Source organism: Cydia fagiglandana, chromosome 8, assembly GCF_963556715.1.
Source record: "Cydia fagiglandana chromosome 8, ilCydFagi1.1, whole genome shotgun sequence".
Lineage (NCBI taxonomy): Eukaryota > Metazoa > Arthropoda > Insecta > Lepidoptera > Tortricidae > Cydia > Cydia fagiglandana.
Window position 1 is genome coordinate 7,076,240 of NC_085939.1, and position 17,455 is coordinate 7,093,694.

The window sequence follows — 17,455 nt, forward strand, 5'->3', positions numbered from 1 at the left end:
AATCGCTGCAGACTTTTTACGGTCTAACTCTAAATATAGCTTCGTGTGTGGACTCTGTCAAATAGTATCTACGTACTTACGTAAAATACAGAATTATATCGTTTAGTCCGTCAATGACGGGCATTAGAAGTAGACAGATAGAGGTCTAAAATCGTGTCGCAAAAAATGAAAAACGTGATGCTTGGCAAAGACGGGCTTGGTAAAGACCTATAAAAACGCGACCCTAGTATTGAAAATCTGAATTATGCATTTAGGCAATAGGTACTTACTTAATACGGTAGGTTAACAAGTCTAAAACAAAAAAAAAACGAGTTTAACAATGAATGAAATGCCATTTAATCAAAAAACAAATTTACATTCGTTCATATACAAAGATCCGTATTTGGACCACTGGTTTATATACATATTATACAGATGTAGTGTATCTATCTAAATGTAGACACAATAATACTTAATGGTTAGAATACACTCGATTCAATTATTGGATATATAAATAATAAGGCTTGTTTTGTTGTTTAAAGGATTATTTCTAGAATAATTACACAATTGAAATTAATATAAATTTTGCTTTACTAAAACTATGATTAACATGTCAAATTGTTGCTATTGGAGTGAATAAAAATATAAAGATACACTTGTAAAGAGGACACGTCAATATTTAATAAAGTGAAATCTAGCGTTGAGAGATGAAGGAAATTAAAATAGTTCTGATAGGAATGCATATTGTAATGAATAACTCGTAGTCGTCAGTCGTTCGTTCACAAATTCGTAGTTAGAAATAGCATAATAAAATTATAGCCTGGCAAACACAACGTCAGTCAGTCAGTAAGAACCAGGAAAATTATACTCATCCCTTTCTTTGGGGTGCTAGTATATGTACTAGCGTAAAACAAAGACAGTATGATTCTCTCTGTCTATGTTCGAAATGAAACAGTGCTGGGCCAAACTATATTAGCCAATATCAATTTAAAAAAAAAGACTGAAACAAAAGCTTGAAGATTTATAGAATATCTATAGTGCTAGCAGAAAAAAACTTTTGTATTAAAGTTAGAATAATTGAGCTTAAAGAATTGAAAATTTGGCCTAGTCCTTTCGCGAGTGAGGTGATAGCAAAATAAAGAGTACATTTCAGTAGAAAATGTTTTGCATCAAACTTTCAGGGTGGCTTAGTGGTAGCAAAAACAATCTTAAAATAAATGCATGTCTAACAAATAAACATAATCTATAATTTTCTAAAATGTATGTACTTATAATAAAATAACACCATGTTATAGTTATAAGGGCGTACCACACTTATCGGTTTAACCCGATTAACGATCATATATAACAAACTTTGTAACAGGACTTTAATTTTATAACATCAAACTGTCGCGTTCCCCTTGTGTTGAAGAGGTTCACCGTCCCTTTAGCCAGCTGTGTCGGCCTTCCTGTGGTGATGGCCACAGAACTTAGTTTAAAAAACCATGCGCTTTGCTTTCATCTTTCTTCGGTATTCAAAGTGTAATAACGTGACCTGACAAATATTGCAGAAGCCTTGTCCGAGCCGCCATGATGTTTTCACTCTTGGTACTTACATAATACTTTTACGTTTAACTCGATAAGTGCGGGATCCTTTAAGTAAGCTTAACTAATAAAACCGTTTTTTCCCTAGCGGTGGAAGTATCATCAGACTCACATGTGCACGACTTTTGGCGTACTCTTGCCTCGGAGCCAATTCAGGAGGACGGTAGAAGTGCTTTGAGAGTCTCGAGCTGAAATGTAAAAATAATACGATAAGTTTCACTAACTGTAAATGTTAACTGTAGTCAGCGAGTAAAATGTCATTTATATGTATTATTTCTATTCAGAATACTACAAATGTACACGGCAGCTGGTGCACGGCCTCGGGGGGAAGGTTGGCAACGTCGCGCTGCAACAGCCGCTTGCCGAACTACCTCGCCTCGCTCTCGTGTCGGATGTATCGGACATGCTGTACTAGAGCGTGTGGTGCGCCTGCGTCAGCTGGTGCACGGCCTCGGGGGGAAGGTCGGCAACGTCGCGCTGCAGCAGTCTCATGCCGAGGTCCATCGCTCGCTCTCGTGTCGCATTGTATCGGACATGCAGTACTCACAGAGCGTGTGGTGCGCCTGCGTCAGCTGGTGCACAGCCTCGGGGGGAAGGTTGGCAACGTCACGATGCAGCAGCCGCATGCCGAGCTCCGTCGCCTCGCCCTCGTGTCGCATTATATCGGACATACAGTACTCACAGAGCGTGTGGTGCGCCTGTGTCAGCTGGTGCAGGGCCTCGGGGGGAAGGTTGGCAACGTCGCGATGCAGCAGCCGCATGCCGAACTCCGTCGCCTCGCCCTCGTGTCGCATTGGTTCGGACATGTTGTACTCACAGAGCGTGTGGTGCGCCTGCGTCAGCTGGTGCACGGCCTCGGGGGGAAGGTTGGCAACGTCGCGATGCAGCAGCCGCATGCCGAACTCCGTCGCCTCGCCCTCGTGTCGCATTATATCGGACATACAGTACTCACAGAGCGTGTGGTGCGCCTGCGTTAGCTGGTGCACGGCCTCGGGGGAAGGTTGGCAACGTCTCGATGCAGCAGCCGCATGCCGAACTCCGTCGCCTCGCCCTCGTGTCGCATTATATCGGACATACAGTACTCACAGAGCGTGTGGTGCGCCTGCGTTAGCTGGTGCACGGCCTCGGGGGGAAGGTTGGCAACGTCGCGATGCAGCAGCCGCATGCCGAGCTCCCTCGCCTCGCTCTCGTGCCGCAGCACTACGTCGCGACTGTGCTTGACGCTGCGGAGCTCCGATAACCTGTACGCATATTTTTATGTAAAGATGCAGGGTTACCAACAATCATCGAGTTGAAGCTCACATCAAACGAGTTTTGTTGTTTTATTGTAGCGTTACTATGGCTACTCTCGCTCTGTATCATCAAACCAACCAGTTTGTTGTGCAATAACATTGCATTATTTTCATTGTCACAGAAGTATGACACACTGTCACAAAAGCATGTAAAATTATATGCAGTTTTTGAGTTCAATCAATAAAGAGGTTTTCAAATCACTTACTTGGCTTGTAACTTTGGTTTCTCTCCGTCAGGATCGCTTATGCTGCTGCTTCGAGACTGGCCGCGGTGCGTGTCCACAAACTGCTGCTGTTTCTCCGCGCTCACGCTTGGCGGCTCCACGGCAGCCTCACTCGAGCTCGTCGACACGTCCAGTCCGGCCGCCACACACTTCAACTTGATCTCCTCGCACGACCGCAGGCTGTCCGACAAACGCAATTGAAGCGTATCCCTCTCCTCTAACAACTGCGTGAGTTCCATCGTCAGCTCTTCGCAGCGGACATCTCTCTGGTGCAACATGTACAAAGCCAAATCTAACTCTGCTCGAGGCACAGCGTCTAACAGATCACTGCTCATGTCCTCAGACGCCTCGCCTTCGGCTGGAGCCTTAGTGTCCGAAGAAAACCTGACGTGTTTCTCTATCTTGCTACTTGTGGAACGTAACGCGTCTTGAAGGCTCGCTATTTCGTCTTTCAAGGTTACTATTTCATACTCTTGATTCTCTAAAGCTTCTTGAGTTTCGGAAGCCTTCGTGGAATGTTCTTCGAGAATTTTATTTAAATCTACTATCTGTTTATTTAAATTAGTACATTCTACAATTTTTTCATTCAGTGCCTGAGCCAAATATGTCTTTTCTGCGTCGTACTCTTTTCGCAGTTTATCAAAATCTTGATTATTATCGTGAATTTTTAATCTAAGAACTGCCAGTTCGGACTCCTTTTCATATGTTAAGTCTTCAACCTTCTTTTCGTAATCTATTAATTGTTTCCTGACGTTTTCAAATTCTTCGTTCCTTTGAGCTAATGCAATAGTGTAATCATGTGTTTTTTGGTATATCTCACTGTCTTTTAATTGCAGTTGGCCATTCAATTCAATAATTGTAGACTCGGCCTGTTGTAATTTCTCATTTAGTTGCAACAATTGCTGTTTTAATTCAACGTTAGCCTCTCTTGTTACAGCCAATTCGGTTTCGAGAGACTGAATGACTGGTTTAAAACCGTCAGTGTTTTCTTGGTTTCTATTTATGAATTCTTGTAACTGTTTCTCATATTCTTCTTGCTGAACTAATAATTTATTTTCATGCATATGCTTCTCATCCTCCATTTCTGAGCGTAACATATCTAATTGACTCATTACTTCGCCATACTTATCTTGTAGGTTACTTAAATGTTCCTCCTTGTCTTTTAATTTATTTTGCAACGAATTAACCTGTTCCATAGTTACTAATTTATTAGTTTCTTCTTGACTGGACGATTGGACATGATCTAAAAGCTGCTCATATTTGGCTTCGGAAGCACTCAATTGAGCTCTAAGTTCGTGTTCCGTGTTCTGGAAATCTACTTCTCTTTGTGCCAAGTGTTGTTTCCACAGTTCTGCTATCTCGAAACCTCTCTGGTCGACTGCTGTCGACACGGAAGAACGCAGCTCGGCTACAGTGGATAACAGCTGATCGTTTTCAGTGTTAAGATTTTGAAGCTTATCATGCAGCTCCTTTATTTTAAGCTCATATTCTTGAATTTTGTGTGTGAAGTCGCTGTGTTGGTCATTGTCTGTATTATGATTTTTAAGTTTCTCATTCAACTTACTGATTTCTAGCTCATAATTCTTTATTTTTAATAAAAGGTTACTGTTTTCTGATTCTAAGTCGGTAAGTTTTTTGTTGGCTTCTTCTAAACTAGTTTGTAAGGCCAATAATTGTTGCTCTAGAGCGGTACATTTCTGATTAAGAGCGGTATTGTCAGTTTCGTTAGAATTTAATTTAGTCTGTAGTTCATTTTCATACCAAAGTAGTTTAGCATTGGCTGCTTCTAGTTCTCTTATTAATTCGGACGATTTGGAAACTGCGTTACTCACATCAGTCTTTAAGGAATAAATTTCTTCTTCAAATGTATTATTTTTAGTAGTTAACTCTTTTTCATTATTGGTTGACAATAATTGCAATTGCTCATAATCTGATTTAAGTGATTCGGCATATTGGCTTTTTTCGCTTAATTTAAGTTCAATTTCGCCCAATTGTTTTTTTAGTTCTTCAATATTGCGCGATAAGTCAAGATTAGAATTTTTCATGCCATCTAATTGGCTTGTAAGAGTCTTACAATTGTTACAAGTTGCATGTTGTTCACTAACAGTTAACTCCTCCTTCAAACTAGCTTGTTGTAAACTTAATTCTTTATTTTGGCTGTTTAATTGCTCAATCATGAAATGTAGCTCGTCATTTTCTTTTTCGAGCTTTTGTATTTCCTCATAGAGATGTGCTTGATTAGAATCTGATGCAGCAGTACAGGGCTTGTGATCTGGGGAATCTTTGGTATCTGCTCCCCACTGCAACGTCGACATCTTATCATTAGCTTCCTTAAATTTAAATTTCCAAAGTTCTAATTCACTATCCATTTTTTCTTTCATTTCAGTTAACCTGTCATTCGCATTTTGAATAACCTCGTTTTGTTTCTTAATAGCTTCCTTCTCTCTTTTTTCTTTGTTTAATTCTGTACTTATATCATCTAACTTCTTCTCTAGATCTTGGATATTAATTCTCAATTCATCCTCTATGGCTGAATCCAAAAATGATGACTGAGATATTTGCTTAGATAATTTAAGTTCATTTGCCAACATGTCATTGGCAGATTTAAGCTCTTTTAGTTTTTTCATCGCTTTAAGCAGCTTGGTATTGCTTGCTTGAACTTCGGCTTTTAAAGTGTCATTATCTTTCTTAAGTTGCTCCAGTTGTTCTTGCAAATGAGACAAACCGGGCGTGACATCTGCTGTTTCTTCACCCTCACCTAGGCCCCAACCTTCATCAGAATTGAACGGATCAGACTCTTGTGGGACATCTTCTCCTTTATAACACAAGTAAGACTTCTTAGGTACAATTTTTGGCTCCGTGACTTCTTTACCGGCGTGCAATGCTGCAGCTTGTTCTTGAGTATCTTTCGACACTTTCGGAGATTTTGTTTTAGTTTTAGGTTCAATTAAAGGCACATCAGAAAGAATTTGAGATTCAAGTGAGGAAACATCGAAAGGTTTAACCTCACCCTTCAAAGGTTCAATTGTTGATGATATAACCATTCCTTCAGTTTTTGGAACATTTATTTCGAAAAACATTTTCTTATTCTCAGACATTTGTTTGATTTCTTCATCTTTTTGGGAGAGCATTGACTGTAGCTGTTCATTGTTTTGAGTTAATGCTTGCGATTTGTAGGCAAGTTGTTCTAACTGCATTGAACTATTCTGTAATTTAGCATTTAATTCCGATATATCGGTCTCTAATTTGTATATTGCTGCCGCATTGTTGGTCTGCAGTGATTGTATTTTGTTGTTGAGATCAAATATTTCTTGATTTTTATTATTAAGCTCAGAGTTCAATCTATTTATTTCACTGATGTATTGCTCAGTATAATCCGCAGATTGAGCTTGTTCTTTACTAGCAGAATTTTCTCTTAATTCCTGATTGATTTTGTTTAGCTCTTCAACATTTAAGTTTAATGTATGAATAGTATTCACATACTCCTGTAATTTGTTATCTAATTGACTAACATGCTCACAAGTTTTTTCGTATTTCTCGCTCAGTATTTTCTTCTCTTTGATGGCGTTTTCAATTTGTGTATTAAACTCTGTTTCTAATTCTTCAACGTCGTGTTTCCTTTGCACTAAAAGAGTATGGTGATCCTGAGACATTCGTTTTAATTGATTTTCAAGCTCACTGACTTGCGTTCTATACTGTACAACATCAGACTCCGCGGAATCAGCTTTACTAGCTTTGTCGGTTAGTGTATTACAATATTCTTGTATATCCGATAAGGAAGTTTTCAAGCGCAGATTTTCGTCACTTAAATGTTGTACTTTGAATTGTAATTCTTTGTTTTCACTTTCGATTTCGTGCAATTGTTTTTCAACAACTCTGTCGTGGTCCATTAAGACCGCTAATCTACTTACTAGCTCATCTTCTTGGCTAGTGTATTGACTGTAAGCTTTATGTTTTTCTTCTAATTGACTGCCAAGCTGATCCGCTTTGCGTTCTAATGAATGACGCCTATCCTCCATGGCGGATATAGTATCCTCAAGGCGGCAAATGCGATTTTTGTATTTAGTTATTTCAGAATCTAGACTTTCTATGTATAAGTCTCTTTCTTGCAGTTTGGCGTCATATCCATACCGAACTTGACTTATCTGTTGCTCTTGAAGATTAAGTGCATTTGTCAACTCTTCTATTTGATTTTGTTTTTGATTTAATTCTGTTTCCAAGCTACCGATTTTAGTCACAAAGTTAGTATTATTTTTTTGTTCTATTTCATATTCAACAATCTTTTTATTGTAGGCGTCAACTTGATTTTTAAGTGATTTATTTTCCTCCAAAACAGCATCTCGCTCACTTGCCAAGGTATGAATTGAATGATTCAGCCCAGAAATTTCGTTAACAGCATTCGTCAAACGGTCTTGAGTTATTTTTAATTCACCATGTAAATGTTCAATATGCTTTGTGTTCTGCTGTTCCAACGCCTGATTTTGAGTTTTTATTCTAATCAACTCATCTTCAGCATTCTTAAGCTTATCTTGCATTAAAGGAACAGACTCGGTTTGAGTCAATAATTCCTCCAGTTTCGCATTTTTCTCTTGAAGTTGTTTTTGAAGTTTGCTGAACTCTGTTTCTAATGCAGCATATCCGGTGGTTTTTTTCTTGAAATTAACAGCAAACTTTTTCAATTTCTCCATTAGCTCCTTGTTTTTATTTTCCGCAGTTAAATATTTTTCGTTTAATTCTTCTTTTTCTTGTACCAACTTTTCGAGTTTTGCGTTAATTTCATCATATTCTTTCGTAAAGCTTGTTGTAGCGTTTTCTTTTTCAGATAAACTGTTACGTAACTTCTCATTCTCAATAGATTCTTTTCTCAACTGTAATTTAATTTCATGAATTTCTTCGTCTCGTTCTTTAACTTGTTCGGTAACGGAATTCATTTCTTCCGTGTGTTTCTGTTGTTGTATTTGTAATTCTTTAATTAGGGCCTGCTTTTCAGACAAGGCTTCCTGCAGTTTTTGCAGTTCTGTGTCAAGTCCTGTATTTTTAGCCTCCATGGTATTTTTTAAATTAAGTAATTGCAATTTTTCCTCTTCGAACATTCGCAGTTTTTCTTCATATTCGGTTAGCTTTCTTTGGAAAGCCGAGATTTGTTTATTCAACGACTTTACTAAATCTGCATTTTGATCTTTTGATTTCTCTTCTTCAAGTAGATCAACAGTTGATTTTAATTTTTGAGATACACTGTTTAATTTAGTTATCTGATTGATATATTCTGAAATTTCCTTGTCTTTCTGTTGCAAAGTATTACTATATTGTATTATCTGCTTCTCGTAATCGAGTAACATATTCTCCACTTCATTAATCCTGGCATCACGAGTGTTTATTGCAGTTGCGTATTCTTTCTGTATGTTTTGTAGTTCTAGATGCAACAAATTATTTGCTTCCTGTAATTTAATCAGTTGTTGTTCAGCTTCTGTATCTTTTTTAACCACACCCAATTCTTCTCTTAATTGTTTGTTTTCTTCTATCAAGGCTTTGATCTTAACCTCATAGGAAGCGTTATTCTGAATAAGGTCGTTTTGTTTCTGATGCCGCTCTTCTAATGATAAGATTTTCATCTGACAGTCTCCAATTTCTGCTTCTCTTTCTTTGATAGTATTTTTAAGTTTCAGTATTTCTTTTGTCAACTGTTTAACAGATTTGGTTCTGCTAATAGCTTTGTCGCCAGTTGACTTGTCATCATGCTGTGGATCAGACGCTATTGCTTCAGCAACGTCCTCGATACTAGATGGCTTGGTAGAATCCATGCTGCCCTTGATCATTTCAGCGCGTTCGTGTTTCAGCTCTTCGATTTGACGATTAAGGTCTTCAGTCAATGCTTCATAATCGTTTTTCTGTTTTGCCAATTCGTTAATATTAGACTCTAACCAGCTGCACCTCTCAGTCAAATCCACTATAGTCTTTTGAAGCGTGTCGTTTTCAGAACTAATATGTCCCATTTTCTCCATGACTTCCTGTCTTTCTTGAGTAAAAAGTTCAATTTTTTTATTTAATTCGGCACTTTCTTCAACTAGTTTTTCGATATTTTCATTGCATTCTGGTGTCAATGTTCCTTTGTATTCGTCAGTGTGGTCGGGATCTACTTTGCTCTCGGTAATTCCTTTATTGTACTGTTCAAGCTCAAGCTTTTCTTGAGTTGTCAGTGATTCAACTATTTCTATGGATTCCGCAGAACTGACTTTTTCTGCACTAAGTTTTTCAAGTTTGTCAGTTAATTCGACATTTTCTTGGACGTAATGTTGTAATTTGTGATTAAGTTCCTCTTTTTCCTCTTCTAACAACTTAATTGTGTCATTTAAATGTTCCTTATCAAGTTTAAGGTTTTCCACCACAAGTTCTAGCTCTTTTCGTGAAGCTATAAGTTCATCAACTTGCTCCTCCAATTGAACAGATTTCATTTCAGAACTGACTTGTTCACTGTGTAAATGAGACATATCTTCCAATTTGTCTTCCATCTCAGCGTTCTTTTGTTGTAAAATGTGTAATTCTAAAAGGAAAAATAGTAGTAATAAAATACTCATTCTGACTTTTACAAGAAAATTATTAAGTTATTAAGGTTGGTATTCCACCTGTCCAATTTCTTGGTCCAATGTACATTGCGTCTGACTCTCTCACTAACCAAAATGAGAGACGATGATGTACATATTGGATAAAGAAATTGGACAGGTTGGATTGGACATCTCATGTCTATCCATAAGAGCATTGCTAGATTTGAACTATAAAAACAGCCATTTGATAGATATTTGTGAATCAATCTATAGATATTAAAAAGTACGTTCTTCCTGGATACTTAATTTAGCATGTCTTAAATGCTTCCAATGATTAGACAGACATATATCGTTTTACTGAAACTTACACGAAATTACAAAAAAATTACCTTGAACTAAGTCGAATTTTTGCGCTTCTAAAACACTGATAGATTTCAATCTTGCCTCAGCTAAGTTCTCCATTTCCAAAAGTTTTTTGTACACATCTGATTCTGTCACTGAAACAAAAAACAACAATTACGATTTATTACATACTGCAGTTCTTGAGTTTAAATTATAAACACAGAAATGCATTTAAAACTAAGATTCTAAAAGAACGTGAATAAAAAAAAAATATATAGGTTGATCTTACATCGTCCACTATCATAGTCAACCAGATGCAACTGTAGATTGCCCTTCTCTTCTTCTAACTCTGCCACTTTTTGCGTCAATTGGTGCATCTCTTCATTCAATTTAATTATTTCTGCATTAGAGTCAGATACTTTGCTAAAATGGTCGATAGTTTTCTGCATCTGTTTTAATTTTAACTTGTGGTTTGATTTCACCTTAATCATATTCTTATTAGCTGCTTCAATTTCACTTGTAAGACTTGCAATCTGATCTTCTGCTTCTTTCAGTTTTATTTGCAGGTCTTTTATGTCTTCAGAACTCATTTCTTCACTTTGGCCTTCTAGAGAAGGTGCAAACTCAGTGGGATCTGTTGAGCTCCCAACATCAAGTGTCATCACAGATTTTTTTGGTTGTTCTACAGTCTCTTGGAGTTCTTTAAAAGTATTTTCAAATTTAGAATTCGTAGCCTGAAGTTCAGATATCAAAGCGTCTTTTTTCGTTATTTCATATTCTTTATCCAAAATATCTTTGTTGAGTGACTGAATAACTATCTCTAGCTTGGAGACATCAGATTTAGTTGCTTTTTTATCTGCTTCTGTAGTTGCTGGTTCAGAAGAAATGTTACTCCAAGGTGACTTTGATTTAGCAGCTCTACCACCTTTACGAGCGGGAAGAGGACTTTTGGTACTTTTGCTGGGGGAGACTGTAGCAGTAGATTTAGATTCAGGAATATTTTTAAACAAGTTATTTTCTAACTCCTTATTAGTTTGTCTAATTTGAGAATTCAAATTTTCCAAAAATTCTATCTTTTTCATAAGCTCAGTTGTATCAGTTATCTCCAAACTTGCCTTTTCTACCTCAACTATTTCGATTTGGTCCGATGAGGATTGTTGCAATAACTCAATTTTTTCTTTTAAAGATAAAATTTCGTTGTTTTTGTATTCAAGTTCTTCAATTAGCTTTGACTGATCAACACTTATTTCAAATCTAGAATTATCTAAGATAGCCTTAGCTTCCTCCAGGTGTTTAATTTTATCATCTTTTTCCTTGAGCTCTTCATACAATTTATTTTTTTCTTCATTCCATGCACCTTCTATTTCAACGAAATTTTCTTGCATTTTTGACATTTGCTGCCTAGTGTCCTCAAGTATAACTTGTAATTCTTTTTCTATAAGCAACAAAATAAAAACATGTCAAATATATGCCTGATATAATAATATATAAGTATATAATCTGTTCTTAATAAGAAAGAATTAAGTATCTTACCTTTTTTACTAAAACTTTCTGACATAAGTACATTAGCTTTATTTTTTGATTCAATTATTTGATCTTTTTCATTAATCATTTCTTGTAAATCTAGGATGGTGTTTTCCATTGCCTTCATTTTTACCTGGATTAAAGTCAAGGCATTTTCCTTTTCTTTGATTGTGTTATGAAGCTGCGTAAGATCACTGGTACCTAAACTCTAAACATAAACAGAAAACATTCGAGTTAGCAAAATACACACAATGCATTAACAAATTATACGCAATAAATAAAACATAATAACGATCCTCTTAGCTATACAGGATGGTAAATCCATATGGTTACAAATTTGTTCTTTGGAACCATAAACTTGTTGTTTTCAAAGTAGATATAAAAAATATATTATAATAGAATTTCAATCATTTGGATTAAACAGCCTGTATGGTAATCAATTGATAAACTATACACTAACCTTCTTGACTTCAAACTTGGACTCTGAAATTGATTCTTTTCTACTAGTTGGTGATTTGTACATAGGTTTTTTACTTATTTCCTTGTATTGCTTTATCCTTTCCATTAGTAATTCTTTCTGTTTTAATGTATTTGCTAAACTTTCACTGATGCCTGGAACTGGAAGCACATTGGGTGAATGTAAGTAGATGAAATGATATGAGTTCCGCCGCAAAAGGTACCTTATGGCAGCTGGCGCTTACGTCGCATAGCGTCGCAATAGTATTAGAGTGACTTTGATAATAGTGTAAGCGCCAACCGCCATAAGGTACCTTTACCCGTGGGACGTCACATATATACTTTGGGCTTATACAATAACAAGTTACACATCTAATGTACAAAAATAGATTACGGAATTCGGATTCGGATTTCGGAATTTTTACATTATTTCCACTCAGAATCATGAGATCTTTCAATCCTAATACAAGAAAAAAGTGTCCCGAAAATTTCACACAATTTTTGTCAGTTTCCAAACAGAGCAAATTTTTGAGGACACGTTTTTACTCAGTAAAAATTGAAAAAAGCTTGTGATTCTGAGGAGAAATAATATAAAAATTCCCAATTCTAACACAAAAAAAAAATTTGGTACAACTTTAAAGTTTAAACAACAACTTTAAAATACCCTTAAGTCCTAATTTACATGAATGCTTCTACAATGCTTGTTAAAGGGTGAAAGATGTGCTATGAATAAGAATAAAAAAAGGTCACTGAAAAATATCAAGCAAGTGAGTGGATAAGTAGTAAAGTACACAGGATTGTTATGAATGAATGAATGAAAAATTTATTTTCTGGCAACTATTGGCCCATAGATAAATACCTTAAAACTAGCATACATATTATTATAAAATATATCTTAAAACCAAAAACACACAATTATGGCCGCGTTGCAGTTCACAACCCCGCATTGTCAGGGAGCCGGCCACAGAACTGTCGTTCAGGGTTACGCCATTCGGGGTTCTTGCTAAATTGAAAATTCTACAGTGTAAGTATTAAACATCCAATTTAGCAAGGACCCTAAATAGCGCAACAATTGCGGAGCTTGATGGTACATGTAGAAAAATCTGTAAACAGTGTTTATACAAAAACATGGTTTGTTGATGTTTATACAAAGATTGTCTCTTACTGTTTAAGGCTTCTTGAACTGAGAGAGTTGTGGATGTATCAGTGGCCACGGAGTAACCAGTTCTTTCACTCACGGTGGACGCCATCTCTGACACAGAGTCGTCAAGATCGTCATCCTCTGAAAACCAATATTTAAGTTTAGATTTAGAGAAGAAAAACCAACTACATATATGGTACATAGGAGAATATAAACAAAAAACCATGTGAGTGCATCATTGAATTCATAATGTAATTCAATAGATACAAAATGTTACCTCATTGGCCAAATAACTGAGTCTCATGTTCATTTTAGTTTTAATGTTTTTAAGAACTATTTAATTACACTTTTTTAATAAAATCCAAAGTCAATACAGAGTTAGCCTAACTAGACAGACTAGAATGTTGACTTTAATATTTAGTGTTACTATCTTGGAACTGTCAAATTTATTTTTATATCTTATTACAAACACAAATAGTCCAAATTCACTGTACACCAGCAAAAATAGCACTAAAAAGACAAAATAATATTCCTTTTAGTTAAAATATAAATATCACCAACCAAAGGGTCTTCCCAAGAGTTCTGCAGTAGCTTTGCGGTGTTCCTTGATCCGTTTTGACACAAGTGCAGCATTTTCTAGGCACTTCTGAGCTCTTTCAAACTTGATCTGTCTCTCCGAGGAAGATGATGCTCGCTGGGGCGTCTAGAAGGATATTTGAATTCATACATTACACTACTATATACTAGACATACACTACTGATTGTGTATTGTTACAGGCTTAATAGCCATTGTTTACAGGCTTAATAGCCATTGTTTATAATATTTGCACATCCAGTTAATAAATAGAATTTTAACAATAAACAGAAAAAGAGAGAAAGTAAGATATTTTATAAGGTGTATTCGGGTAATTCCAAATGTCGAAAGACGTTGGATAATTCCGAAAAGGGACTATTGTTATGATGGAATTTTTGGTGGTTTTCACCTGATTTTCGGGATCATCTGACATACGAAATTCCCCGAATACACCATATGCATAATCTCAAAAAGAATTATGTATTTCTAATTTGCGTCGTAGTTATTAAGCTAAGCATATGGACTGTTTGATATGAATGCTTCGCTAAAGGTGTTGAAACAAGTTGACGTCAAGGACGTACAAATCTCGCAAACTAAGTAAATTATTATATGACGTACCTTCACACTTTTTACACTTCCTGCTACACTGGACACTTCACTGGTTGCTGCTGCTATATTGATATCAGGGGCCTCCAGTTGGCCCGTCTCGGGAATGTTATCGACGTTTTTATTGCCAGACATAGCTCACTACGATCTGCTAACATTAATGACGGAAATATACGACAAAATACACTGTAGCAATATAAATCTTCGGGGACACCCGATATAACAAGGTTATGATGTATAAATCTAATAATTAACGATAAACAAAACGTAATAATATTTTTGCCACCACCACCACTTGCTTTGCTATTGCTATTTCTTGAACTGACGTGTCAAATGTTGAATTGAAATTACCGATTCAATGACATCTGTCAGTTAAATTCCGGTTTTTACGGTTGAATTATGTCATTTACGGATATCCGGGATATCCAAATAAGATTTTCTAAATTCATAGAATTTCTAATTGATTTCTATGATTTCTAATCATTATATAGTTAAAATAATTTCTAATTCTGATTCTGCTGCGAGTTAACTAGACAAAATACTTTGACCAGCACAGCGTCTATTACGCTATCTCAAATATTCTTTTCTTAAATGACATGTTGTCAAGGCAGATGAACGATGAACGAAAGAAAAAAAAACCATACTTATCTTTTACCATACATCACTGTCTGGCAAAAAAATCACATTTGAAGGGGCATAAATCCCTAATAAATTGGATCTAGTGATAGTCTCAAATATATGACGATCCTGAATTTGTATTGATATTTTAGGAAAAAATAAATGGCTTCGTCACGCATTCAGGTAACCATCCTTTATGTATTTCATCACCCTATGAATAAACTGCCATTGCCACGATCTATATTCGTATGTTTTTTCAGGCTACTGCGCGGCATTTAGCTAAGACGTTCAAGAAAAAAGGCAGATTTGATGTTGGAATAGCAGCTGACTTACCTCAAGCATACAAGAAATTTTGGCGAGAATGGAAGGTTTTGAAACCTGCTGCTGTTCATTTCGTCCCTCAGGAGGGCAAATGGAAGCGAGACGAGCTGACAGGAGAGACCTTGCCCATTCAAAACGTCTCTATTCCCCTGAAGCATCCAACGGAAATACATGAGGGTATCTGGGGTGGCGAAGCTGTCATTAAAGGTTGTTATTGTGTTTATGTAATACCATTGTTTGCCAACATTACTGTTTAAACTACTGCGTAGTTTTTGCTTGCAAGTTTTCTAAGCATTTTATTGCTGTTGTTTAATTTTTTATATGATTTCTTTGTTAAGGTTTCCAAAAACGGGATCCTCATAAGCGCCGCGTACCTCACTACTGGGTCCCAGTATTGAAACGTACAGTGGTCAAGTCCGAAGTCCTCAACACTCATCTCTCCGTGACAGTCACTGATCGGACTATTAGACTCATCAATGACCACTATGGATTTGACCATTACCTGCTCAAGACACCTGCTTGTGATCTGGTGTCTATGCTGGCCCTGAAATTGAAAAAGCACATACTAACGGAATTGATGAATGGATGCCCAAGATATGCACATGACGCTACAAAACAAAAAGAAATTTACGAGGAATATAAAACTTACTTGTCTTCGGTAATTATTGCTTTTTCCTTTAGTGTCAAGTTTTTATTCTACATTTACTGTATTTATTTACGATTATATGTTGACACACTTAATATGGGTAAAGCCAGTAAAGGGGGTTGAGTAAAATATCACCCTATGGACACTATATTAGACATTGTTATTGTAGTAGCATTCTGCACCTGAGTTCTTTAGCCTCACACTCTTCACAGTACTCGAAAAGTAAAGTAGGCAAAATTTTAGAAACAAGCAATACTTTTATTTCAGTACACTCCGGAAGAGATTGAATGGTATGGATTGACCTGGTACGAGGCTCTGTGTAAGGTAGCTAAGCAGAAAGAAGCTGCCTCCAGACCAGTACCTTTAAAAAATGTGTACAGAAAGAATTTAGTGGAGAAATTAAGAGCAGCTGGTATTGACGGTAGCCCTGCATCCGCAGAGGAAATTTCGTGAGTATTGTTTTGTTACAATTCTTTGTATTGGATATTATGACATTGCACAGTGCCTTCATTAATCATAATTATTGAAGAGTCATTGGTCATAAACGCTAGTCTGTATGAATCCTTACTATACCCTTTTTTTAAGATTAGGAATTATAAGTAGTGGTAAATTTTGTTCCTCCAATATTAAATCTGAGTAACTATTCACTGAATTGTAGCCTTGTTTACATATGATTGTACCATAATATTAGATATAGAAACCCTAGCATCTCAGAAAAAAAAATTAGATACCACTACTTCCAAGGTTAGAAAAATTCTGATCTTAAATAAAAAATGTAGTATAATCATGAAAATATTGAGAAATGATAGATCGCCTCTGTAGTTTGACCTAAAATTATATTGAAAATTGAAACTGCAAAAAGCTGCTTTAAAAAGGATATATTGTATTTCAGAAACACCACCTCCTGGTTGTCCAAAATGAACCTGTTTGGGAAGAAAGACGAACAAGCATAGAGAAGTTATGTAGTCAAATGATAATTAAAACAAATTGTAATGTAAATGTATCATTAATAAAATAGGTACCTAGTGATGTTATTAATATAGTTTTGTTTTTTTTTGCGAATTGTTTTTTGAATGAAACCTCATGTCAGGAACATATAGTTTATTAATACACATATGGCTCATTTGATTTGAGATAGGTTTTGATTATCATAAAATAAACATTTGATACTTATTCTATTTAAAACTTTACATAAAGATAATCATGTCTACGTCTGTCTGATGACTATTTTTATTTAATATTGAAAATATGAATTATTTGTGCACATAGGGCATAATTTGTCTATTTGGCTATCAAAAATAACAATATAAAATACTCCCAGTTACTCTATTATCTCTGCCTTAATACTAGTCATCTCATCTAACCATCTATAATTAAAATATACGAAAAGCTTGTGTAGCCAATTTGTGACATGCAAGTCAACATTCAACATCTTATTAATAGGCCAATCAAATTAGATATTCCAGCTTGCTAGGAATTCATTCTTCGACTACCTACATAAATTTTTTGTCGCTAAGTGTACTTTTCAAAAGACAGTTATCTAATCACTATGATGATTATGAGCCTGAACTCGATGAGTCTACATAGTGTTCCTTATGGCCAATTT

At 36.0% G+C, this 17,455-nt stretch overlaps 2 protein-coding genes and 1 long non-coding RNA gene across 3 annotated transcripts in view; 1 reads left to right on the forward strand and 2 right to left on the reverse strand.

The window, feature by feature from the left end:
- Nucleotides 1–17,455, reverse strand: part of LOC134666619 (uncharacterized) — a 205,770-nt gene that overhangs the window by 6,547 nt on the left and 181,768 nt on the right. The window lies entirely within an intron of this gene.
- On the reverse strand, nucleotides 313–14,589 carry LOC134666585 (protein lava lamp-like). Its single transcript, XM_063523790.1, has 10 exons — nucleotides 14,277–14,589; nucleotides 13,646–13,787; nucleotides 13,109–13,225; nucleotides 11,948–12,105; nucleotides 11,497–11,695; nucleotides 10,253–11,398; nucleotides 10,011–10,118; nucleotides 3,062–9,620; nucleotides 2,381–2,804; nucleotides 313–1,751 (listed from the first exon to the last, which is right to left on the reverse strand). The coding sequence occupies exons 1-9, from the start codon at nucleotides 14,397–14,399 to the stop codon at nucleotides 2,537–2,539; spliced, it is 8,820 nt and encodes a 2,939-aa protein (XP_063379860.1). The 5' UTR covers nucleotides 14,400–14,589; the 3' UTR covers nucleotides 313–1,751; nucleotides 2,381–2,536.
- On the forward strand, nucleotides 14,885–16,904 carry LOC134666616 (large ribosomal subunit protein bL28m). Its single transcript, XM_063523835.1, has 5 exons — nucleotides 14,885–15,065; nucleotides 15,143–15,410; nucleotides 15,542–15,861; nucleotides 16,117–16,298; nucleotides 16,742–16,904. The coding sequence occupies exons 1-5, from the start codon at nucleotides 15,045–15,047 to the stop codon at nucleotides 16,800–16,802; spliced, it is 852 nt and encodes a 283-aa protein (XP_063379905.1). The 5' UTR covers nucleotides 14,885–15,044; the 3' UTR covers nucleotides 16,803–16,904.

Excerpts from the sequence above, each read along its gene's own strand:
- LOC134666585 (XM_063523790.1), bottom strand. The coding sequence starts at position 14,399 with ATGTCTGGCAATAAAAACGTCGATAACATTCCCGAGACGGGCCAACTG. Across the intron at positions 12,106-13,108 it reads AGTTCAAGAAGCCTTAAACA|TTCCAGGCATCAGTGAAAGT; the intron begins GTAAGAGACAAT and ends ATGTGCTTCCAG. Across the intron at positions 2,805-3,061 it reads AAACCAAAGTTACAAGCCAA|GTTATCGGAGCTCCGCAGCG; the intron begins GTAAGTGATTTG and ends ATATGCGTACAG.
- LOC134666616 (XM_063523835.1), top strand. The coding sequence starts at position 15,045 with ATGGCTTCGTCACGCATTCAG. Across the intron at positions 15,066-15,142 it reads TGGCTTCGTCACGCATTCAG|GCTACTGCGCGGCATTTAGC; the intron begins GTAACCATCCTT and ends ATGTTTTTTCAG. Across the intron at positions 16,299-16,741 it reads GCATCCGCAGAGGAAATTTC|AAACACCACCTCCTGGTTGT; the intron begins GTGAGTATTGTT and ends ATTGTATTTCAG.